The sequence below is a fragment of the Elaeis guineensis genome, chromosome 1 (genome assembly GCF_000442705.2).
Source record: "Elaeis guineensis isolate ETL-2024a chromosome 1, EG11, whole genome shotgun sequence".
NCBI classification, from domain to species: domain Eukaryota; kingdom Viridiplantae; phylum Streptophyta; class Magnoliopsida; order Arecales; family Arecaceae; genus Elaeis; species Elaeis guineensis.
In genome coordinates, this window is record NC_025993.2 from 124,120,685 (window position 1) to 124,146,631 (window position 25,947).

Here is a 25,947-nt window from a genome sequence, read left to right on the forward strand (position 1 = left end):
AATAAAAGTTATTTTGATATTTTTTCATCACAAATGTTTCATCTTCTAATGAACTCCTGTGTTGTGGTGAAGTCCTTAGGACTATTTAGACTCGACAAAGGAGGATTTGTCGCTTAGTCCTTAAACATGTTCGCGACCAAATGATACGTTGTTACCAAGGATGATAATGTTTATCGAGCATAGGTCGTTGTGTGCCATATGGGTTGGTTGTCCTCATAACCAAAGAGTGTGGAGACACTGGTATGGCATACAAGTGAGATGTAATGGTACATCTGCACTGAACGTGACCAACTCCGGAGCTATTTTTGCTGTCAAGATTTGCTCCGATGGGATATGGGTATAAATATCCCTCCGACCTGAGACCGCCACGGTGACTTGCAAGCAACTCACTGCACTTAGGCACTGGACTACCTGAATTTCTAATTCAATGATGGAAGGCTGCTGGGTGTAGTCAAGTACTTGACTTGTCGGTGCGTGTGTCAAGATGGATTGACCACTCCAGTTTAGGAGCTGTGTACAGTCGTGTTTCAATTTAGCAAAATCTTGGCCAGGGTAGTCCTAGTGAGGAGTCACAGGACTAATTGAGTTGAGCATGATTCGGATGATATCATCAGGGTTGACAGTTTAACCCTGAGTCGTCCTAAACACAGGGGTCAAAAGGGATGAATTATACGGTAACCATATTTACGTAGGTTCTGAATGTTGCGATTGTGATTATTCGACCTATCCGATCATCGGGTACCATTGCTAGATGGTCACTTCGATTAGTACAGGAATTGGTTCCTGTGCTACCGGCATAGGTTCGAACCTGCGGGGTCACACATATTAGTGGTTCCTTTCTGATCAGATGGCTGATTATGAGTCTTATGTGTCTGGGACTCTATGATTGAAAATTAGGATTCTCTGATCATGAGTTCCACACATTTTGGGTACCGGGGTCAAAATTTTGAATTTTAAATTTTGAATTTGAAATTTGAACTCTTTGATCAGGATTTCATATCGATGGTCTCTGATGCCTGATTGCCCATCGGATTTGGACTCAATATTTATGAGAGGTTTAATTAGTGATTTGATCGCTAATTAACTCAATTTGATTGAGTAATTATTTTTGGATCAAGTCCAATTGAATTGGATTCAGTTTGGATTGACCCGATTAGGTTAAATGTTGACCTAATCGCTAAGGTGGTTTAGTCCCTGATTTGATCAGGGATTAGGTTTAGTTAATTTTGATTTGATTAGGATTTTATTGAGCCTAATTAAGCCTAATTAAGTTGGATTTAATTTATTCTAATTGTGCTTAACCTATTTAGATTAGGTTGGCTCAATTAGATTCAAACCACCTTGATTTTTCTTCCTGCGCCACCTCACTTCTTCTGTGCATATTTAAATTCACGAGAAGCAACTTCTCGTGAATTTTCTCCATGCAGAAGCCATCCCATGCCCACCCTTGTGCACCAAATATCTGGATAAAAATAAGTTGGTTGGCCATTCAAATTCAAAAGAAAGTTTGAATTTGAATGAGCAACCAACTAATCCATGCGCCATGGTCTTATCTTGTGCGCCCCATATTTTACACGAAAAAATATTTCTCGTGTAAACTCTCCATGCACAAATCAACTCACGCCCCTTCTCTTCTCACGCACAAGTGGATAGAGATGAGTTGGTTTTGCATTTGAATTCAAATTTGATTTGAATTCAAATGTGCAACCACTTATCTTTATCCTCTCACGCGGATAAGACACGTTCGACATTGTTTTAAAAAGAGGAGAAAGGTGGTACGTGCGTAGAAATTTTAAGAGAGAAACTTTGGGGCGTGAGGAAAGTTTGTGTGCAAGGTGAAGGTCCAAAACCTTTCGAGAGAAAAAGAAAGAAAAGAAAGAAAATTGAGTGCAGGGTTTCTAGTGTGTACCCTAGGGTTTCTACCTAGGGTTTGGGAAGTGAGATTGGTGTGCCACGAGTGTCGTGAGTCTACCAAATTTTAGAGAGAGATCCATCAGCCTCTCAAGCAACCGTGCAAATGATCTGGAGCATCCGAGGAGTCGGCACACATTGATCGAAGGAGTTCGATCAACATCTGCCATCAAAAGGGTGAAATCACGAACTAGCATTCGTGAGGAGCTGATCAGACGGGAGCTTCGTGTGGATGATCTGCAGAGGCCAGATATTTGTATGGCTGCAACATGATGATCAGAGCTCCCTGACGGTGATCAGATTGCGGTGATCGACTACCCGCAAAAGGTGATGTGTTCTGAACACAGTACTGTAAAAGGTTTACTGATTCAAATTTGAATTTCAAATTTAAATGCATGCTGTTGTATCATATTTAGATCCTAGTGTAGGGTTAATTAGTATTAATTAATGAGATTAATTAATAATTTTATTGTAAAATAGTAATTTTGAAAAAGTTTTAAAATTACCATTTTGCCCCTGCACTAAATTTTCGCTACAGGTAGAGTACCACGTCAACCGGACAGATGCTATGGTTTCTTGGTCCGGGATGGCGATCCTGTTGAACTTGATGAAAATGATGAGGATCCGATCACCTATATGGATACAATGCAGAGACTTGACTTTGAGAAATGGCTAGAGGCCATGAAATTCAAAAAGGAGTTCATGAAGGTCAACGATGTGTGGACATTGGTTGACCCATCCGAAAGAGTAAAACCCATAGGATGTAAATGGGTCTTCAAGAGGAAGAGGGGCACAGACGGAAAGGTAGAGACCTATAAAGCCCATCTGGTTGCCAAAAGATATCGTCAACGTTATGGTATAGACTATGACGAGATATTTTCTCCTGTGGCAATGCTCAAATCCATTCAAATTATGCTTGCGATAGCTGCCCATCTGGACTATGAAATCTGACAGATGGATGTGAAGATAGCTTTCCTAAACGGAGAGCTGGATGAAGAGGTGTATATGATACAACCTGAAGGGTTCACATCCATAGATGAGTCTAAGGTGTGCAGGCTACAGAGGTCCATTTATGGACTTAAGCAGGCATCCCGAAGTTGGAACATACGTTTTGATAGGACGATCAAGATGTATGGCTTTGTTAAGAACGGAGAAGAGTCCTGTATTTATAAGTGGGCTAATGGTCCAGTAGTGGTATTTCTTGTATTGTATGTGGATGATATTCTCTTAATCGAGAATGATGTCCCTGCATTACAAAGAATAAAGATTTGGCTGTCGTCACAGTTCTCCATGAAGGATCTGGGAGAAGCTTCTTACATCCTAGGGATGAGGATCTATAGGGATAGATCTAAAAGGTTGCTTGGCTTATCCCAGTCCACGTACATTGATACTATGCTGAAGAGGTTCAGCATGGAGAATTTCAAGAAAGAATATCTACCGATAGGCCATGAAATTTTTCTCTCGAAGAAGGATTGTCCGACAATACCTCAAGAGAGAGAGCGTATGGATAGAATTTTATATGTTTCGGCAGTGGGATCTATCATGTACGCCATGATATGTACATGACCAGATGTGGCATACTCACTAGGGGTAGTGAGTAGATACCAATCTGATCCAGGAGAGAATCACTGGAAGGTTGTTAAAACCATCCTAAAGTATTTAAGAAATACTAAGGACCAGTGGCTTGTTTATGGTGAATCGGACTTGAGACTTATAGGGTTTACATACTCTAGTTTTCAGTCTGATCACGATGACAGCAAGAGTGTGTCGGAATTTATTTTTATCCTTAATGGTGGGACTGTCTGCTGGAAGAGTTTCAAGCAGCACACTATGGCTGATTCAGTTTGCGAGGTAGAGTATGTCGCTGCATCAGATGCTACCAAAGAAGCGGTGTGGCTGAGAAAATTTCTCACCGAGCTCGGAGTAGCACCCTCCCTTGTTGGTCCAGTTCTGCTCTACTGTGACAGCTCTGGAGCTATTGCTTAAGCGAAAGAACCGAAGGCACACCAGCAGATGAAACATATTCTGCATGGATAGAGGTGACGTCGACCTTCAGAAGATCGACGGAAAGAAGAACCTAGCCGACCCATTCACTAAAGCTATTGCAGTGAAGGAGTTCAACGACTTCAAGTCGAAGATGAATATTAGATACTGTACCGATTGGCTTTAGGTCAAGTGGGAGATTGTTGGGAATAGTATCCCAAAGCCAATCGTCAGCCTGTTGACAGTTGTGCTCTTTTTTGTATTAGTATATGAATTATAAATAAATAAAAATTATTTTGATATTTTTCATCATAAATTGTTCTGTGTTGTGGTGAAGTCCTTAGGACTATTTAGACTCGACAAAGGAGAATTTATCGTTTAGTCCTTAAACCTGTTCGCGACCAAATGATTCATTGTTACCAAGGACAACAACGTTTATCAAGCATAGGTCGTTATGTGCCATATGGGTTGGTTGTCCTCTTAACCAAAGAGTGTGGAGACACTGGTATGGCATACAGGTGAGATGTAAGGGTACATCTGCACTGAACATGACCGACTCCGGAGCTTTTTCTACTGTCAAGATTTGCTCCAATGAGATATGGGTATAACTGTCCCTCCGACTTGAGACCGCCACGGTGACTTGCAAGCAACTCACTGCACTTAGGCATTGGACTACCTGAATTTCTAATTTAGTGATAGAAGGCTGCTGGGTGTAGTCAAGTACTTGACTTATCGGTGCGTGTGTCAAGATGGGATTGACCACTCCAGTTCAGGAGCTGTGTACAGTCATGTTTCAATTTAGCAAAATCTTGGCCAGGATAGTCCTAGTGAGGAGTCACAGGACTGTTTGAGTTGAGCACGATTCGGATGATCTGAGCAGGGTTGACAGTTTAACCCTGAGTCGTCCTATATACAAAGGTCAAAATGGATGAATTATACAGTAACCATATTCGCGTAGGTTCTAAATGTTGTGATTGTGATTATTCGACCTATCTGGACATCGGGTACCATTGCTAGATGGTCACTTTGATTAGTACAGGAATTGGTTCCTGTGCTACCGGCTTAGGTTCGAACCTGTGGGGTCACACACATTAGAGGTTCCTATCTGATCTGATGGCTGGTGAAGAGTCCCACTGGACTGGGACTTTTTGACCAAGAGTCCTAATACTTGGAGACTCTGAGTCCTACGTGTCTAAGACTCTGTGATCGAGAATTAAGATTCTCTGATCATGAGTTTCATATATTTTGGGTACCGGGGTCAAGAGTCCCACTGGTTTGGGACTCTTCGATCAAGATTTCATATCGATGGACTTTGATATCCGATTGCCTATCCGATTTGGACTCAGTATTTATGAGAGGTTTAATTAGTGATTTGATCGCTAATTAACTCAATTTGATTGAGTAATTATTTTTGGATCAAGTCCAATTGAATTGGATTCAATTGGGTTTGACCCGATTAGGTTAAGAGTTGACCTAATCACCGAGGTGGTTTGGTCCCTGATCTGATCAGGGGTTGGGCTTAGTCAATTTCTGATTTGATTAGAATTTTATTGAGCCTAATTAAGCCTAATTGTGTTTGATTTAATTTAGTCTAATTGTGCCTAACCTATTTTAATAAGGTTGGTTCAATTAGGTTGATTTAATATTTGAAACCACCTCGACTTATCTCCCTGCGCCACCTCACCTCACCTGCGCCTTTTTGAATTCACGAGAAACAGGTTCTCATGAATTTTTTCCCATGCAGAAGCCTTTCCACGCCCTCCCTTGTGCACCATTTTGAGTGGATAAAGATGGTTGGTTGGCCATTCAAATTCAAATAATGTTTGAATTTGAATGGGCAACTAATCTCATGCGCCACCTTATCCACTTGTGCGCCACTTACTCTACACGAGAAAAAGTTTCTCGTGTAAACTCTCCACGCACAAAGAACCCACGCCCTCTTCTTCTCACGTCAAGAGTGGATAAAGATTGGTTGGTTGGCATTTGAAGAGCTTCATCAACCTCTCTACTATCTCTGCTGACGATCCGGAGCATCCAAAGAATCAGCAGACACCGATCGAAGGAGTTTGATCATCATCAGCCGTCGAAAAGGTTCCGCAACGAACTAGCATTCGTGAGGAGCCGATCAGACCGAAAGCTTCGTGTGGACGATCCACGGAGGCCAGACATACTGTGTGGCAGCATTGCGACGATCAGACCATCCCGACGGTGATCAGACTGCGGCGATCGACTACCTACACGAAGGCAATGTATTCTGAACACATAACAGTAAAATATTTACTATAGAATTCGAAATTTTAAATTTAAATGTATGTTATATATATCATATTTAGATCCTTGTGTAAGGTTAATACATATTAATTAATTAAATTAATTAATAATTTTCACTATAAAATTATAATGTTGAAAAAAATTTAAAATTATCGTTTTACCCCTGCACTGAAATTCACCACAAAAATATCTCTAAAATTTAGAAATTTGAGACATCTGGTGGATTAAACTAGGCCTCTCATGTATTATGCAATAGGATGAGTTAATAGATGTACTAGTCGACCTAATCAATTCTTTTGGAGTGCACCGGCCAGAGTCATGAGATATATGAAAGGAACCATGTAGTTTATGTTTCACTAGGTTTCTCTCTGCTCTAGAAGGATACAATGATAAAAGCTAAATCTCAGATATTTGATGAAATAAAAGCCCAAAGTGGATATGTTTTCACTTTAAGTGGAGCAGCTATACCTTGGAATTATCCAACATATCTTGATATCATGATTTACAGTAGAGATAGAGCTAATACCTTTAGAAGAACCTTTTAAAAATGTTGAATGGCTTATTAGACATTGCCAGCGGACAAGCCATTATACTCCATGATCTTAAATCTGACATTTCAAGAGTCAGAGGCAAGAAGCATGAGGTTTATAAGGTTGAGGCAAAAAACCACATGTTATCATTGAAAGAAAAGAATAATGTCTCTAGAGTTTATCAAATCTAAGAAGAGCCGGCCCTTGCACTAAAGGACTCTTCAGTCCTTAAACCATCAAGGGGCATGGGGCCAAAGCATATTGACTAGGCTACTCTAGTGCCAATCCACATTAATGGAGATCCCAAAATCCATGTCTAATGGGTAAAGACAAACCCGACTGGATAGTCAGAATAAGCAATATTTTTGATACTTGTCTTGTGGCCTATCTCTAATAATGTAATGCTCAACATTAGAGGAAGAGGTAAGCTGTGAGCGCGTTCAAGGTCTTAAAATATAGGATATATTGTTATAGGTACCCTTAGAAACTCATTCTATAATAGTGTAGCTATAGAGTTGCAATCTATGGAAAAAAAGGTTTATTCTCTTCGAGCATTCATGAAAGCAAGATGCAAGCACAAGAAAGCAATGTGCACCCTTCACTGAACTTGCCTTCTATCTGTACTATGCCTGTTTTAGGTTAATCTTTCAAGACAAATTCCTGAGTTCAAGACCTAGTTGACTCTAGGATACTTAGGAACATGATTTGCCGTCATTAGGTTAAGGTTCAAGTTTAGAAGAATACTTTGCCACTCATACTATGTGTTGCATAGAAATTTTTATTTTTAAAATTTATCTTGTTGAGGATTCTTTAAAAATATTATATAATTTTTACAAAGCTTTTATAATTTTCTATTGTTACTTCTTGATTGGACTGAGTCTGGTTAGACCCAGCTTGGGTTTCAGGTTGTGGATTAGGCTCCAAACTATCATCTGATAGTTAGCTAGCTTTATTGGGTCATTAATAGCACAAGAATACTAGTTTTATTTTGCTAGCCATGTGAACATTAATGAAAACAATAACTCCACATAATTCTTTTTACTGTCTGTTTGTGACCGTTTGTAGCTGCTGGTTTGGAGTTAATGAATTTTTTATTATTGCAGTGCTATTATTCTCGCATATAATGGTCTTAATGGCATTGATTGGACGGTCACAAATCTACTGGATCGAGGTCCGGCTCCCAAGGCTTCATATTGTGGAGACCAAGCCATGCGTTTGCGGGAAAAAAAAATAAAATAAAATCCGCCCTGGAGCGGCGCACCCTGAAGGAGCATCAGAGCCAGCGTTTTGAAACAAAAACCATATGAGGCCGGCATCAGAAAAAAAATTATAAAATAATCTTCATAATTTGACATGTCTCCCTTAACTATCAATTTTAAAGAATAATTTTAAAAATTAAAAATTTTTTTACCAACAGAGCCATCAATCCTGTGATTGAAAAAAAATATAGCATTCTATTTCAATCTCGTTGGTAGCATTTTTTTTTACTTGTATATACTACATAGCTATATAATATATATTAAATAAATAAATTATCAAACAAATCAATACATAGTTCCAAATAAATTAATATATAATTTTTAAAATATAAAATTCATCAATACATAGTATATGATCAAATAATACATACTTAACAAATGAATCATCTAACAGCTCAATATATATACCTCAAGCAAATTGATACATAGTTTTAGAATATTATATTTACTAGTACACACTATATAGTCTGATATACCCACTCATTGACTGCTTAATATATACTGCAAATTTTTTGATATGCATTCGGTACCAATCCACTACATATTTTTAGATAAAAAGTATGTTCTAAAAATCGCGTATCAATTTGTTTAGAGGTGTGTCTTGAATCATTATTAAGTGTATATAAAAAAAGCTTATAGCATGTATCAAAAAATCGATAAGTATATATCATCATATCATATAGTATATGTTAGTGAATATAATATTCTACAAACTATATCAATTTGCTTACAGATATGTGTTGAGTTACTAGATGACTAATTTACTAAGTATATATTATCTAGTTGTATATTATATATTAGTGAACTCCATGTTTTAAAAATTATCTATCGATTTATCTGAAAGTATGTATTGGATTACTATTAAATGTATATTAAAGAAGCTTATAGATATGTATTAGACAGCCAATGAGTATGTATAACCATAATATATAGTATATATTGATGAATTTAGTATTTTAAAAATTATGTATCAATTTGCTTGAAGGTATGTATTAGTTGCTAGATGACTAATTTATTAAGTGTGTATATGGCCATATACTGTATATTGATAAATTTTATATTTCAAAAATTATATTGATTTATTTGAATATATATGCTGATCTACTTGATGATTAATTTACTTAGTGCGTATTACTTGCACATGTAGTATATATCAATACAAAGTATATCATGAGAATGAGAAAGAATGAAAATGATATATTTTTTGTTTTTAATTATAAGGTTAATAACTTCGCTAGTAAAAATATTTAATTTTTATATATTTTTTTAAAAATTTATATTAAAAAAAATAGCATATTATGAAACCCGCCGGATAATTTTTTCGATTTTTGTTCGGTGTCTTGAGGATGTGGCAATATGCTTATCTCATCGTTGCAATTATATCCAACCGTGCGTCGTACAGCCATGCATACCGTCGGTCATAACCACTTATTTATATAAATCTCACTCATTAAGTGCTCGTTTCAGTGTATCGTGACAAAGATGAACGGTTGTAATCAGTGACACGCACGACCACATGATTTGAATATAATTTCTCCATCATTGTCGGTTGGCTCGATTGTATCTTGCAAAGAAGCTGAGCCTTGCGGGGATGGCCAAACTTTTCCAATGACAGTGCCAAGCATGCTTCGAATTATATATATATTATTATTATTATTATTTATTTATTTATTTTTTGGTTGTATGGTCATTTAAATGGATTCTTCATGGGCCAATGTTCTATTCCAAGACTCTTCTGCTTATGGACCATTCGTGGTCTCTTTCACCATCGAACCCACATCATGCTAGCACGGTTTTCCATACATGCTATTCTCCAGTTCTCGTTCAAAGAAGGAAACTGGATCCTACCAAAAAAAAATGGAAACTGGAGCCTGGGCGTCTAGACTTAACGTATGAGCAATCACTTTTCGAAGACTTTTCAACTAAATGAACACGACTGGTTATTATGATGCCACTAATGCGCTCAAATTTGCGTTCAACGTACGGAAAGAGATAGCGACGCTCCCCATGGAAAAACGGACACATAAAGATGCTCGAATCAAAGCACCGGCAGTGGTAAACAGTCGTAGGATTGCGAGTTTTGGCCGACATTGAATGGTTTGTGCTCGGATTTCCAAGTGTTATTGGACGTTCAAGCTCGAGTCAAAGCTGGAAGCCAAATATTCAACCCTAGTCTCTGAGCCGTAGGTATCTGGGTACGCATAGCTTCTATATATGGAATCAAATTCTTATGCACAGCATCTTATAAATGTTTACAAATTTAATTAGTGCATTAAAAATTTTATTGAATGTTAAGGAATATTATGAACCATCCATAATCAGCATCTTTTTTTTGCTACTTGATCTCTTAAACTATTTCCAAATTAATTAGCTTAATTGATGAAATCTTGATGTCTTATCTTACTAGCCATAAGAATATTCCATGCTTTTTTTGCCTTTATATGCTGAAGATAGAGATAATTCTCTCTATTTATTATAGCTGGGAAAAGCTTTATTATTTTCTTAGATTTCAGATTCCACTTTCTTCTCATAACCTCGTTATTAAAAGTATCTCTTACTATCATCATTGGCTTTTCTAAGATATTTAGTAAGTCTTATCTCATTAAATCAAATTTGATCCAAGAGTTCCAAGTTAGATAAATAAGTATTGTTTAACTTGTGAAAATAAGTGATAGTAGTAAAAATAGTTGATGTTGGTTAAATTTATCGTCACGATACAAATATATCGAATCACAATGGTGTTCATGCATTTACCATGCACATGATAAATTATTGAAAGTTCTAGAATCATATTAAATAATTACCTTCAAAATCAGTAATAATCAAGTTACCGGTCGAAAACTAGGCTTCAGATAAATCTAATTGAGCCAAATTACTTATCGACACTCCAATCTTACTATGATATTATGTAGAATAGCATGCTACTTGATATAGATTAAATGTGCTTGGTTGGGATTTAGAATAATCACCAACTAATTACTCAAGTAATAGTAGTGAAAAAAAAATTGAGAAAAAAATAAATTAGTTCAAAAAAAATAAAGGCTGAAATAATTAGTTAGCTTCTCTCACAAAGAAGCCTCAAATCTATCTAAGATACTTCTCTCCCTCTTTTGAAGACATCTCTTAAAGATCTCTCTCTACCGCTCTTCACATAACTTTCTCCTTCTCTCAATAAAACCATACACTAACTCTTTGTATAAGACAAAAATATTATTATTTGCTACTAAAAGATAAAAATATCATTATTCCACTTTAAATAAAAATAAACTTAAATATGTTATGTCTAAGGTTCAACTTAAGTTAATGTAAACTTGGTAACAAATCTCAACAATGCTTGTCCATGTGATCCAATGCCTATGAGAGAGAGAGAGAGAGAGAGATTCATGATGAAGCAACGAAGGAAATGGGACCAAGGGGGCCAAAGGACTTCTAATTTGCCCACTAACTTAGAACATTCAAGTTACACAATAATTATGAAAGCACTAAAATTCGGCCCAATGCAAAGCATATGAGTTAATTAATTTGCAGGTAGGTGTAAGATGGATTTCAGCGAATGTAATTTGAATGAATAAGTTATAAAAATATATGATGAATGTTTCTCATCTTATAAATTTAAATAAAAGGAAAGAAACTACTCTAAAGCTATGGAGTTTATTTCTAAAAAAATTTGATCTCTTGCGAGTCAAACTTTTATTGCTCTTTTTTTATGTCATTGTTTGTTTTTTGTGTTTTTCAGCACTCCAGGGAGTCCAACATAATGTTGTTTCTTGGCAGCTCAGATTCTAAAGCCTACAGACAAAGGATTACTTAATCAAAAACCAAAAATAGCCCGGCCAAATGCACTTCTCTGATCTATAAATAGTACGGATGTTAAAGATGCGGATAACGGTGACTTTCTCATTATCAATGTTTTATAGTTGACCGAGTTACGGATAGATGCTACTCTCTACTAAGATTTTTCCTCTTTTTTTGTTTTTCCTTAAAAAAAGACAGAGAGAGATGAACTCTTAGGAAATAATTTTTGCTTGAGAATTACCAATAGTACAACTTCTACATTTTATGTTTGTTTGCTTTTGATTTATCAGTATTATTTATTAGGAAATATGCTTTTTACATTTAAAACAATAAAATGTATATTCTAAAAAGGTGGACAACAAATAATTGGAAGCAGTTAGGATTGATCTAAGAACATCGGAAAAATATGCTTTTTATTTATTTTTACTGTATTTTAAAAAAATATCAAACTAGTCCTTCTGATTATTGATATATTTCAATAGTCCAATCGTTCACTTAGCAATAAATAATTTTAGTTTTTTCTCTCAATAAATGAAAATGTTTCTTGCTCATGAATGGACTTAGAAAAGAAAGAGGATGAGAAGGAGAAATGAATGAGGAGAAAGGGAGGAGGAAAGAGAGGCTGGCAGCAAGAAATGGGTTGGAGGAGGAGGATAAAAAAGAAAAAATGGTGGGGGGAAGGAGAGAAAGGATAGGTTACCGACGATAATAGGTGGAGGTAGAAGGAGCTGTTATGGATGGAGATGGCTTGGAGGAAGAGCAGGAGAAATGAATATAGAGGAAAGAGGGAGGTGGAGGAATGTGTGGAGGTGGAGGGAGTTACAATGGAGGAGAAGAAATAGAGGAGAAATAGATGAGGAGGAAGAGGAGGGAGAAGGATGGGTTGTCGTTAAGAAGAGACGGATGTAAAAGAGACCATTGTAGAGGGATAGGGCTCATGGGTAGACTTGAAGGAGGAATAGAATGAGGAGAAAAAAAAAATAAGAAGGAAGAGGAGGAGGGGAGAGTGGCCACTGGCAAAGAATAGATTGGAGGAGAAGGACGATAAGGAGAAGAAAAGGATCGGGAGGAAGAAGAGGGGTAAGGATGGGTTGCTGATGAGAATGAGCAGAGGTGGAAGGGGCTGTTTGGAGAGGGATAGTTTATGGGTAGCTTGAAGGAGGAGGATGAGGAGGAAGAAAAGAAGGTGGGGGAATGGACTGAGGTAGAGGGAGCCACCATGAAAGAGGAGAAATAGTTGAGGAAGGGGAAGAGGAAGGAGGATGAATGAGAGAGAGGGATGCCAATGGTGGAGGAGGAGAAGATCAATTGAAGAAAAAGTAACGGTAATTTCATTGTTTTATAAAATAATGATATCATGTGATGGTTACATGACATTATTTTATTAATGAAGATAGACAGTTAGACCATATTGAAATATATCAATAACTAGAAAGATCAGTTTGATACTGTTTAAAGTACAGAATGTGTAAATAAAATTGGATTAAAATTGAGAGGGTATTCTTGTAATTTTTGCTAATTAAAATCGATAGCATAGATATATTTGTACATATCCTTTTGGACATGTCAACATAAGATCGACACATATATTTATATATTATAATATATTAATTAGCAAATGATAATGAGAAAATGAATTGGTTTCATAAAATCTCTTATATGGTCGTAACTTCAGGAATTTCAAATAGGTATATCTAAATTTTGATGCATTGGAGCATTTTGGTACTCTTGAACAAATATCAATCACTTTGGGGCCCGTTCCCTGGTCAAAGTTATGCTACCAATATATTGGGCTCATTTGGTTCACGAAACAATTTATTATCACAAAATATTTTTTTTAAAAATTAATTTTTAAAAATATGATACCTAGAAAAATGACTTTGGCATATTTAATTGACTATATGAAATGGCATATTTCAGAGTACCTTACATTTGATTGATTGAATATTTATTTTTTTGAAAAAAATATATAAAATATCTGTTATATTTTTAATAAAAAAAAAAGATCTAAGTCCATTTTATCCATGGTTTCAAAAGTACTTCAGAAAAAATTCTCAATTCCCTTGCTTTGGAAAAGCCAAAAACACATTTGCCATATGAAAATTTTTTTTTCATAGAATACGAAAATTTCATTCCTATGAAAATAACACTTTCCAACCTTTTTTTTTTTTCTTTGAGAATTCTAACCAAACAAAAAAGTATTCTTTAATTCTTCTGTTGGCCACACAATTCCCTCCTCCTCTTCCCATGAACCAAAACGATTGCATATGGATAAGTTTTTCTTATTTTCTCCGAATCATATTCCAAATCATCTTTCCCCTCCTGCATATCTGCTGAGCAATCGTTGTCGTTTAAGATGCAATCAAACAGATTTATAGGAACATTCCAGATCATGTTGGTTGCCTGAATATATGGGCCGTACTTTAATAGTAACATCCTCCATGAGGTGTCATGTCCGACAACCATAGAATTTTTCTACAAATTCGGAAAAGGCCATCGACAGCATGGATTAAACACTATTTGATTGCCAAGTTTCTATATAACAGATTTATACTAAATTGAAAATAAGGATAAGAAATATTCCTTAATTATTTTCAATAAAATTGATTTTGTAAAAATTGGGAAGTCATAGAATTTAAATAAATAAATAATATGAAACATAGATTGTTTATTTTTATAAAATTATTTTGTATTTATCTATTTTAAGAAATCTATACGCAATCAAATAACTCCTTGTTTTTGGTTTTTGAATAAAAAATCTAAATTAACTAGGTTCATGCAACTTGTAGGAGATTGGGAGGATCTTTGAAGTAAGTTATTTATGGGTTAAGCGAGGTAGGTGAGTCATGCCAAGAAAAATAAAATATCGATGGTATGTCAAATCTTTTTTTGTAATATGTATCGTATGTTTTTGAATGGGTGATATGACTCATTTGATCATTTTGTTTGAATATAAATAGAATAAATGGATCGAAAAGTTTCTTATTCCCCAATCAAATGCAGTCCGCTGTTTTGTTTGGGTTTGGTGCAATTTTGACATGTTTTGATCTACATATTACCAATATGTAATGGAATACAACTGGAAAGGTGTTTTTTGTACTATTTATTCTAATCACTAAGAAATGCCTTTGTTAATTTATGATGCAAACCGTAGACGACCGTTTTAAGTAGATCCAGGTTGGACATAAATAGATTTAGATTATAAATCGATCAGTTCATTTATATCTATTTATTAAACAAATGAGATTCAGATCCAGAAAATTAACTTGCATAATCCATTTTGATCAGTTAAATAATTAGGTTGAATTATGAGCTGATTTAATCCATTGAAGATTTGCTAAATCTGTTTAAAATCTACTTAAGTATTTCTCTTGATAAATTTTTGACCCATCATACATCCAACTAGATTCCATTCGATCCGATTGCGATACAAAAGGATTGACAGCTTTTATTTAACATTTAATAACCAAAAATGTTCATATTTCCTGACATTTCATCTTAAACATTTCCAGTCTTCAGGTTGAAAATAGTTCTCAACCAATACTTCTTTCCGTGTTGGAAAGATCCACTGTATCGTGACGACAATAACATATACCAGTTTTTTTTTGAAACTTTGATTGGAACAGGCAAACTGATCGATGGGGCTCATGTTCTTATCCAATACTTTTGATTTTATTAAATTATATTCACCGAGAGGAATAATTCGATCCACAACGAAAAGCCTGGACTTGGGCGTTCCCAGGATGACTGCCCATTTCTGGTCCTCGCTCCTTGAAATGGTTTATATCTTCCGTGCTAAAGAAAGAGTCCCCTTACTTCCCGCCGCTGGATCATCCACTGGTTGCTTTGAGAGCTGTGCTGTGGGTGATCCAACGGTGGATTCGAGCGAAGGAAGGGGAATCCGTATTTCGTGCAAAAGATACAACCCTCTCCTGGAATGACTAGGCAAGTGGCCACAAGGAAGGCGGTCTCCCTCTCGAGTCCGGCCCCAGCTTTTCCCTTTTGGGAAACAGCAGCTAAAAGAGAGCCCCACGGCAGTCCATCCTTTTGAGGTGCCTCTTGGTCCCTCTGTTCCTTCCCCCAACCCACCGTAGGACACAAAAGAAGGGCCAAAAGGAGAGAGAAACATGAAAGAAGCGGCTTCAGAAGGCGGCATGGAGGAAGGAGGGAGTGTCACCCTCGACGATCTTAAGAAGAAGATGGCCGACTTCGCTAGAGAAAGAGACTGGGATAAGTTCCACAGCCCCCGAAACCTCCTCCTAGCTCTGGTACCCTTCTTTCCCTCTAAACCTCTACTTTCTTCACCACCCAGAACACATTTCTTTGTTAATGCGTTAGAAACTTTTGCTCTTCTTCGTTTGGATCGTAATGTTTTTTTTTTTTTTTTAAATATTTATTTATTTATTTATTTTAATATTTTGATTGGGAAAAGGGTTGGGTTTGTTACTGCCAACGTTCCCAAACAAAAGGAAAAAAGATCTTTCCTTTTGTTATTTTTTTTTTTTTAAATTTGCTTTTAATATATTTTACTTGCTTTTAATTCTCTCTCTCTCATTTTTTTTTAATGTGTTTTGGTGGCGGTGGAGGAAGGTGGGAGAGGTGGGGGAGCTGTCAGAGATATTTCAGTGGAGAGGGGAGGTCCCCAAGGGCCTCCCAGACTGGAAGGAGGAGGAGAAGGAGCACCTAGGGGAGGAGCTCTCTGATGTGCTGCTTTACCTTGTGAGGCTCTCAGACATCTGTGGGGTGGACCTGGGAAAGGCTGCCCTCAGGAAGGTGGAGCTCAATGCTCTCAAGTACCCAGTTCACCTATGCAAGGGCTCTTCCAAGAAGCACACCCACTACTGCAACTCCAACTCCAATACAAATAGCAGCAGCAATACCTCCTCCCTTACCGAGCACTCCAGCAATGGGTCTTCTGAGGGACTCTGAGTACCTATGAACTCTTTCTGGATTTGGTGTCCTTTGTGCTTAGGTTGTCGTTTTGTACAGAATACTTTCAGGCGAGCTTTATAGATGAACAGTTAAAAGAAGAAGACAAGGTTATGTTGGTTTTAGCTTTTCTGTTTTGGTTGCATGGACACCATCTTGCGTGGTATGTGGAGGATGGAAGACACTGTTGGCAAAACATTTGATGCAGTGCATTTTTTTTTTTTTTTTAAATTTATCTATTTGTGGTTTCAACTTGCCTAGTGATTTTTTCTCAGCAATAAGACTTGCAAGGACTTCATAGTTTGTATGCTAGCCCTAAGTTGTGGAGTCTAGTTCCTCCTTTTTATGTCATTGATTTCTTTTCTTTCAACCTAGAGCTTTGGTGTGGCTGGAGATTCTACGGCTTGGTGGATGTGGTCATTAGCTTGGAAGTCTAGTCTGTTTGGCAAGTTGCGTTTGACTTGGCTCCCTATATGGTTGTCCCTACTTGAATGCTTTGGGAGTTTATTTATCTTCCACATTAGTAACTACAATGTGAAACAAATGGTTCTATATTTTATTTATATAGGAACATATTTGATTCTTTGATTTTTATCTTATTCTTTTACTTTCTCATTCCTGACTTAGCAACCATTCAACATGAATACGAGCTTCCAACTAAAAAAATGCTGCTTATCATCTTTGACCATTTTTTTCTTAGATGTAAATCATCTTTGAGTTGTAAATTCTTCTTTATAACACAACAAGTTGTTACTGCTAGCTTTTCTATACTCCTAATCTTGCTCTTTTTATTCATATGCTAGCTAGAACCTAATCTTTATTTTATTTTTTCCCCTCTTTTTCTTACTGTACTTTATCCATATCCTCTTTGGAGCTGTACTTTTCTTTTCAACTCTACTTTCTTTTGATCAACTTGCCGGTTTTTGTTTCGAAACTAGCATTGTTTAATTTAATAAGTTCTGATGAAGCTCTTGTACTTTGTTGAATAGATTAGGTTGGTTTGGTAGGCAAGGTTTCTGTTGTTGGTCTATGTATGGTACCATATTGATTCATGAAAATGGTTCATTTTTCTCTAAACTAATGTCATACCATGTTAATCTGAGTTTGAGTCAGAGGAAGTTGCTCGGTATCGGTGCTAGGCAAATTAATCATGTGATCTACTATTATAGTACCATATATCACTACTTCCATATCTTAAGTGTAGAAGTGGGTCTGCAGTTTAGTTGAATCACCTTCTTATCAATTCTTGCAGTTAGAATTATTTTTATATTTTGATTTCTCGGATGCCAAAATCCGGCTATCTTTATTCATGTATATTATTATATCTATAAAATTCAACATATTGTCCACATATAGTTTTCTTTCCTGCCCATTGGAAGTCTTCTTCATCATTTTCTTGGGCTTATTTTTCAAATAATTTCACATAAGTTATATCCTCAGCAATGCAATGAACATGGCACACATGATTGTTTCGAGTGGAAAGAGTGTTTAATGTCATAATCTGCTCCTTGACTAGTTCGATGTAAATCAAGTAGTAATATTCATAATGTCCCTCTAGTGGAATCTATTATGGCTTCAACAGGTGCTTCGACCATTATTATGAGCTAAGGGGGTGTTTGACATATAAAAATTAGGGAGCGGATGGTGGTGGTGTTTAAAATATAAAAAATTAAGGGTCATAAGAAGCAAAGCTTGGAACAACCAGATCGCTCATAACAATCCTATTTATCTTTAGACCAAGATCCCTATCCTTAACCTAGCCCTCAACTCTATTCTTCATCCTATACATCTAAAGAAACACAACCTTCTTTAATCCTTCCCCTACGCCTTTATAAACCTGCTTTCGCTTCCTTTCCAGCCAATAAGAGTATGATATCTCATATCAAATCTAACCACTAGATCCAAAGAGTTCTCATCCTAATTCTTAAATAATTTTCTCCTATTTTTTACAAAATCCTAGCACTTGACTCCTAAAAAAAGAAAAAAATAAGAACTGCATTCATACAAAGTTCTAGTCCTTTAATTTAGAAACCTCGCCAATCCTTCTCCTTATACTCTAGCTGATAGGAATAAGCCATTTAGCACTTCATAATACCTCTTAAATGTAGGATTATCCTACATCTCATTCAATTATAGCCCTTAAATCATCTCTCTCCCTCTATGCATAACTTTTATGGTATCCTCAGATAAGTGAGGAATTAGGGAGAAAACAGAAAGTATACAACATTCATTACCAAAATTTTCTCTTGAAGATTCTAGCCTTCATTCCGTCTCTAAGCCTTCTTCTATTTTTATCCACTCATAAGAACCTAAACCTGTATAGTCAAGGAAGGAGCATCAGCAAGAGCATTCTGTGCCATATCTCTCCCACTCCGCTCTCTTAAACTTTTTTGACTTTCTTTCTTCATTTCTTCGAGTATGCATGAAACCCAGGATCCTATTAATCTCTAGGACCTCCTCTAATGAGGGCGGTGGAGTGTACTTTTGGATCTTTTCTTGTTATTAATCTAGATCCGAATCTATCACCTTGTCTCCCATTGATTCCCTAGCTCATATAGAAGGCTGTATGGCAATTCTCTCACCGATGGGATATCCCATAAGTGGTGACTCCATTGAGGATAGCTTGCAAGTAAGCTTAGACTAGGATAGAACAGGTCTCTTGTATCTCTTCTTGCTAAAAAGATCAGGATTTTCATTTCTTGTAGCAATAGTTAATAGTAAATCTTTATTTCTTGCTCTACCCCCCCCCAAAAAAAAAACTTTTTTTCTTGCTTTTTTCCTTTCTACTCTTTCTTTTTGTTTCTTTGAAGTGTTGAAGAGAAGCATCAAAAGAAGGACATTGATGAACAAGCAAAGAGAGAAAAGTTTAGTCCATCTCGTTGTGCTAATTTCATATGCTTAGATTGTATGTTCATGATTAGGCTTGCTTTGATATGCCTTATATGCTTTATGTCTTCATTTTTCGCCATCACTAGATGTATGTTAGGGTGCTTTGTCTTGACGCATGATTAGATAGTAGGTTTTGCATAGCATGATACTGGCTTAGTTTAGGTGAGTAGCATGATTAGCTTAGCTTCATAGCATGATATTTGCTTAACTTCATGCTTGCTTAGTTTAGCATCATACTTGCTAGTTTAGTTCATGCTTAGGTTCATTTGAACTTGCTCACACATTTAATTGATTCCTATGCATGATTACAAGCATGATAGTGTTATTTCTAGCATGTTTAGTTCTAGGTTTGCTTGTGTGCTACTTGCTTTAACTTAGTAGTCCATGCTTTAGTTTAATAATACATCCTCTTATTTAGATTGAAGCTTGTTTGCTTGATTTATTGCGTGCTCAATTTTATTCCTTAAACCAAAAACATAATAAACCCATAGGGCTTGCATTGCATTCCTTTTTCTTCACATAAATCCTTGTTTCAAGTTTGGTGTGCTCTTTTGTGTCTAGGGCCATGGAAAAGGCACCACAAGCCTCAACCCTTTTCCCAAACCGAAGACACAACAATCTCCATTTAGTCTACCACTTGCCTCATGCATCACTAAGCACTTTAGAGTAAGATCAGGCTGCACATTTGCACCAAAACCATCTCTTATTATTAGCTTGACTAACAATGATGCCATATTGGTGAGGAAGCTTAGTCCCAAATTAGGGGTGGCAATCGGGTTGGGTTAGATAAGATAATGATTGGGTCAGATACAAGATGGATAAAATATTTATTAACCCAACTTGACCTATTTATTTAATTGATCAAAAATGCAAATTTGAATCTAACTTTTTCATTATGTAAGTAACCTAACTTGATCTATAACAGATCAAGTTAAACAAATTAAATGGTTAAGCATTATCAACTTTAGTTTTAATCCTCTCAGATTTGGATCAGATTAGATTTAGATTGGCTTGAAGACTACAAAATTTGGTGTTACTGACAGCCATGCTATTTCCCAGCAATTGCTCATCTCGAGGATGAGCATGAGTCTATCAAGGCTTTGCTATGGTGCTAGACTCTTTGCTTACCAATCTAGTATGTGAAATAGTTATGATGATGCTCTAAACACTAGTTGATTACTCTAATAGTCCTAATTATGTCCAAATTTGGCCTAGTTGATGTATTGCATAATCAGTATGATTTATAGTCACATTATCCTATAGATTTTGTGATTTGTATAAGTCTAATTTAATATGGGTCCCTGCAGACTCCAATTACCATCCCAACAAGTGCATAGCCCTACTTTGACCCAATTGCGAGCTTGATTGGCTTAAAACAAGGAACTCAATTCATCCAACCTATTGGTTTTCATAACCATCCCTTAACCTTATTCCCTATCTATTCTGACGCTAATCCAAATCATTCCTCCTTCATAATTAATCAAGATTTAATGGAAACATTCCTAGATGGCATAGCCACCAGCTTAGCTAAGGATGCCTCTACTACCATAGCTAGCACTTCAACATCAACCATATTGCAATTCTTTTTTGAGTTAATGGCTAATCCTACTCCCCAATCTAGCCCTAGTCTTAGCCCTATCCTAACAATTGCACATATGACCAATACTAAAGCAAGCAACCACTTTCTTGCCTTAACCCCATTCCTCCTTCGTGACATATCAATCATATCACACTAAACCAACCCACCACCCAACCACACTCTCAACCTATTGCTAGTCCTAAACCTGAACTCAACCACTATGTTCATAACTAACCACTGATTAACACCAAATTGAAGCCTAGATCCTATCATTGTGCCTCAAGCATTTGTGTCATTCTCATTGTCTACCATTGAGGTAGTAGACCAATAATAGCTATACACCATACATAACTAACAAACTTTATTAATTACCCATCCGCTTTACCACAACTCTCAATTCTCAACCTCATCATGCTATCATGTTAATGTAAACACTACCCTCTTATCATGCTTGCCTTCTCCAGTAATCACATTTGTACCTGTACAATACTTTTGACCAGCATCCACGACTATATGATGACATCCAACTCTTAAAGGACTCCTAAAAATAAATGAGTTTGCCTCAATGAGCATTAGCGATCTATACTTTTGCTTAAAATTATGCTTCCTCCCAAATTTAAAGTTCCCAATTTTGAGAAATATAATTGGGTTGGGAGCCTACACATCTGATTGCATATTATCGAGATTCAGCTTAGGTTGTTCATGACCATCATCTCATAATCTGATTATTCCAAGAGAGTTTACCCAAATCCACCCTTGACCAGTTCACATCGCTTGACCATTCCAAAGTTCACACTTGCAAGACCTTATTGATGCATTCCTCAAGCAATACCACTACAACTTTGACAACTAGCCTTATTAGGATCTCGAGCACTAGTATAGAAGTTTAATGGAAATTCTCTAAACATATCAACTACTTCAAAGACCTTGCCGTAAGAATGAAGCATTTGCTTCTTAATATTGATGCAACTGATAAGATCATTAGGTCTATTTGAGGATTGCTATAATGATTGCTTTTTAGAATATTTTTTGGCTTCTCCTCTTTTGTTTGTACCAAATTTAAGGTAGAGTCTCTTCTATAGAGTAGCACATGATTCTAGTCTTCAACCGTATCTTTTTCAACACCACCCTTTTAAATAGAGCAGGAAAATTGGCTAAGTAAATCCTGAATGCCATTTTTTAGGTTGACTAATAAAATTGGAGGTCTAACTATAACACTACTCAAGCTATTTAGCAAATCATTTAGTTACAACTTTATTTACAATAGCTGTAATACAAACCCTTCGCACCCACAATACAAGCCACTAGTACCTAGGCAACACCTACACCCAACTTTCAAAACTAGCAGCAATAAGAAATGATTTAGGAAGTTTACTCCTTCAGAAGAACTTCTTAGTATAGTCATGCCCAGACTATTTGCTACTGGTATTATTACTCGCCCACCATCTTAAGGTCCTTTAGCCTTTCTTATCCAAAATGCTATGATTCTAATGCTCACCATAAATTTCATAATCAGCTAGGGCATCCTATTGATAGATGATGGGTCTGAAGCATACGAATTAGGATCTATTACTAAATCTAACAAGTTTGATTGTGCTCCAACTACCATTCATAGAAACATGTTGTAGAATGCTTTGCCATATAATGGGGAAGGCATGTCTAATTTTGTTAAGATGTTGTATGCTGATGCTTAATTAGATCCATCCTTGATGATTATAGTCATTGATCCCGTACACCTCCCTTATAGCTCCACATTAACTTGGTTACTCTTTTATCCTACATTTCAAGTTGTCAATGACATCTACTCCTAGACCAATAAACCGATTGTCCAAGTGCTATGCCACGGTCTCCTTGCACCACACTTTCTTCATCTCTTGGTCTATGTTGCCTTCTATGGCTGGCATACTAATATGTACCTCTTGGTAATGACCTCTGATTACTTTGGCTTTACTTGCTTCTCAGTAATTTTCTTGAAATGCATCTATGATCCCGAGCCCTTCTCAACTCATGATTACCTTAGCTCTAGTTCTTTCCCTTGCTCTTTGGACTTCTATCCAATTACTCCATCAAATTGTTTCTTCTTCTGTTCCTCTACCCATAGTTTTTCCTTGTACTCCTATAATCTTGTGGGGGTTGTCTCAGGATATGTTCCTATGCTGAAAATTAACCATATGCCTGTAATAGCTAAGGAGAAACTACCTAATTCATAGATGATTTTTATTTCACTAATTCCAAGTACTTGAGGGCACAACCACAATGGGTATCATCTCCACCCAACCAACTATGTAGGCTGAATCCATAAGCTAGAGGAAAGTGATAGTAACCACAGGCAGTTTCATACATGTAATTTTAAAATTTTTTTAAAATTTAACGCAGCGGATGACATTTAGATCAATCAAATCAACCTGGCATGCATTAGATCTGATCTAAAACTATATATCATGGGTCGTATGATGTAAAAATATATGCATAATCTGATATCAAAGATTATAGATCATATCTATGAACAAGATCAATTCTACTAAGAGATTCGAGATCGAATCTCGATATCTGAGCACGGTTCGATATTCACCGTAGCTGGTGACTGTGGTTTCGTTAGTTGCTTCTAGTCATACAGACGTTCGATCTCTACAGATGTCCATATGAGGCTCTCGATCCAATCAGAGGTTCGATGATCGACGATCTCCCTAGGATGCTAGCTCTCTTGTAGAGATCTACTTTTGATGGTTGATTGAGCTCCTTCTTCGGATCACTCAGACTCTTTCAAGAGGTGAAGAAGGATGTTTAAGAGGAGATGAGGTTGAGGAAGAAGGTGAAGAGGAGACACTCTCTACTCTCTTTTTCTCTCTTCCCAAAAACCTTAGACAGAACCCTAGGGAATCCATGCCTAGAAAGCCTCACGCCCACCTCTTTTTCTTTTCTTTTCTCACAATAAAACACCTTCTCAGATAACTCTCAGATCTCTGACACATGCCCAAAAGCATTTATTTTTGGCGTCCACAAGTGGTTAGGAGGAGATAAGATTAGGATAGTTTAATTCGAATTCAAAACCAATTCAAACTTGAATTCAAAATTCAAGTTGAATCTAAATTCAAACTTAAACAAATCTAATCCATATCCACTTGGGCATTGAGAAGAGGCGAGAAACATTCAAATTGCATGAGAAAACATCATGCAAATTCTGAATTTGTGTGAAGAAAGGCGTGGCATGGGGTGGGGTGGCGCAAGGAGATAAGTCCAATCCAATTGAACTCTTAGGTTGATTCAATTTGGTTTCCATTCAAATCCCATTTGAATAGACCCAAAGAGATAAATGAACCTAATCTAATTAGGCACCTAATCTGCTCAATTAAATTTCAATCCAATTGAGCTCAAGTCCTAATCAAATCAAAAATTAATCTCTCTTAGTGATTAGGTTATCTTATAACCTAATTAGGTCAAATCTAATTGAATCCAATTCAATTAGACTTGATCCGAATCTCATTGCTCAATCAAATTGAGCTAATTAACAATCTAATTGTTAATAAATCTTTTTATAATTCACTAATTGTTAGTAAATTGTTTTATCATAATTTTTTCATAAGCTTAATCATCAATCATATTGATGATTATATCTTTTAATGATTCATAATCGTTGATCAGCTATCTGATCAGATAGGAATATCTATTGTGTGTGATCCCATAGGTTCGAACACTAAGTCGATAGTATAAAAATTAATTTCTGTATTAATCAAAATTACCATCCAGCAATGATATCCAATATTCAGACAGGTCAAATTATTGTAAAGCAATATTCAAGAACCTTGGCATATACTTGTCGAATAATTTATCTCTTTGACCCTCAATGTTCAAGATGACTTTAAAGTTAGACTGTTAACTCTTAATTAGTATATCCGTATTGTGTTTCAACTTTATAAATCCCGTAACTCCTCATATGGATTATCCTGATCAAGATTTTACTTAATTGAAATACAAAGAAGCATTATCTCCAAAATTTAGAGTGGTCAATCCCATATTGACTCATACACAAACTTCGTAAGTACTTGACTGTACTCAAAAATCTTCTATCACTGTATTAAAAATATAGATATTCTGGCACCAAAGCACGATGAGTTGCTTACAAATCACCATGGTGATTTTAGATTGGAGGGACACTTATACCTATATTCTTCACGAGCTATTCTTGATAGTAAAGTACTCCACAGTTGGATCAAGTTCAATGCAAATGTACTTCTATATTTCACCTGTATGCCATACCAATATCTCCACACTCTTCGATTATGAGGACAATCAACCCATATGGTACACAACGATCTATACTTGATAAATGTTATCATTTTTGTTAATAACATATCATTTGATCACAAATAAGTTTAAGAACTATTCGATAAATCTTCTTTTATTGATTGAAAATAGTTCTATGGACTTCATTATAATATAAGAGTTCTGAAGAGAAAGATGTACAAATTATGATGAACTACTAAATAACTTTTATTAATTTAAAATTCATATACAATTTACATACAAAGAGTATAATTATCTATAGTTAGACAATTCGCTTTAGGATACAATTTTCAATAATTCTCACTTGGACTAAAGTCAATCAGAATAGTATCTAATACCTATCTTCTATTTGTATTCATCGAACTCTTTGATCTCGAGGAGTTTAGTAAATAGGTCGGCCAAGTTTTTTTTTCTATTGATCTTCTGAAGCTCGATATCATCTCGATCAATGATCTCTTGAACAAGATGATAGCGACATAGAATGTGTTTGATTCTCTAATGAGACTTTGGTTCTTTA

General features: G+C 36.1%; 1 protein-coding gene across 1 annotated transcript; it reads left to right on the top strand.

Annotated features, from left to right (window-relative positions):
* Positions 1 to 15,574: 15,574 nt before the first annotated feature.
* On the top strand, positions 15,575 to 16,997 carry LOC105034711 (uncharacterized). Its single transcript, XM_010909965.3, has 2 exons — positions 15,575 to 16,017; positions 16,340 to 16,997. Exons 1-2 carry the CDS (start codon positions 15,877 to 15,879, stop codon positions 16,676 to 16,678), a joined length of 480 nt encoding a protein of 159 aa, XP_010908267.1. The 5' UTR covers positions 15,575 to 15,876; the 3' UTR covers positions 16,679 to 16,997.
* The last annotated feature ends 8,950 nt before the right edge of the window (positions 16,998 to 25,947 follow it).

Bases quoted from the DNA above. Each gene is read 5' to 3' on its own strand.
- LOC105034711 (XM_010909965.3), top strand. From the start codon at position 15,877: ATGAAAGAAGCGGCTTCAGAAGGCGGCATGGAGGAAGGAGGGAGTGTC. The intron at 16,018-16,339 runs GTACCCTTCTTT...CGGTGGAGGAAG, and splicing joins GAAACCTCCTCCTAGCTCTG to GTGGGAGAGGTGGGGGAGCT.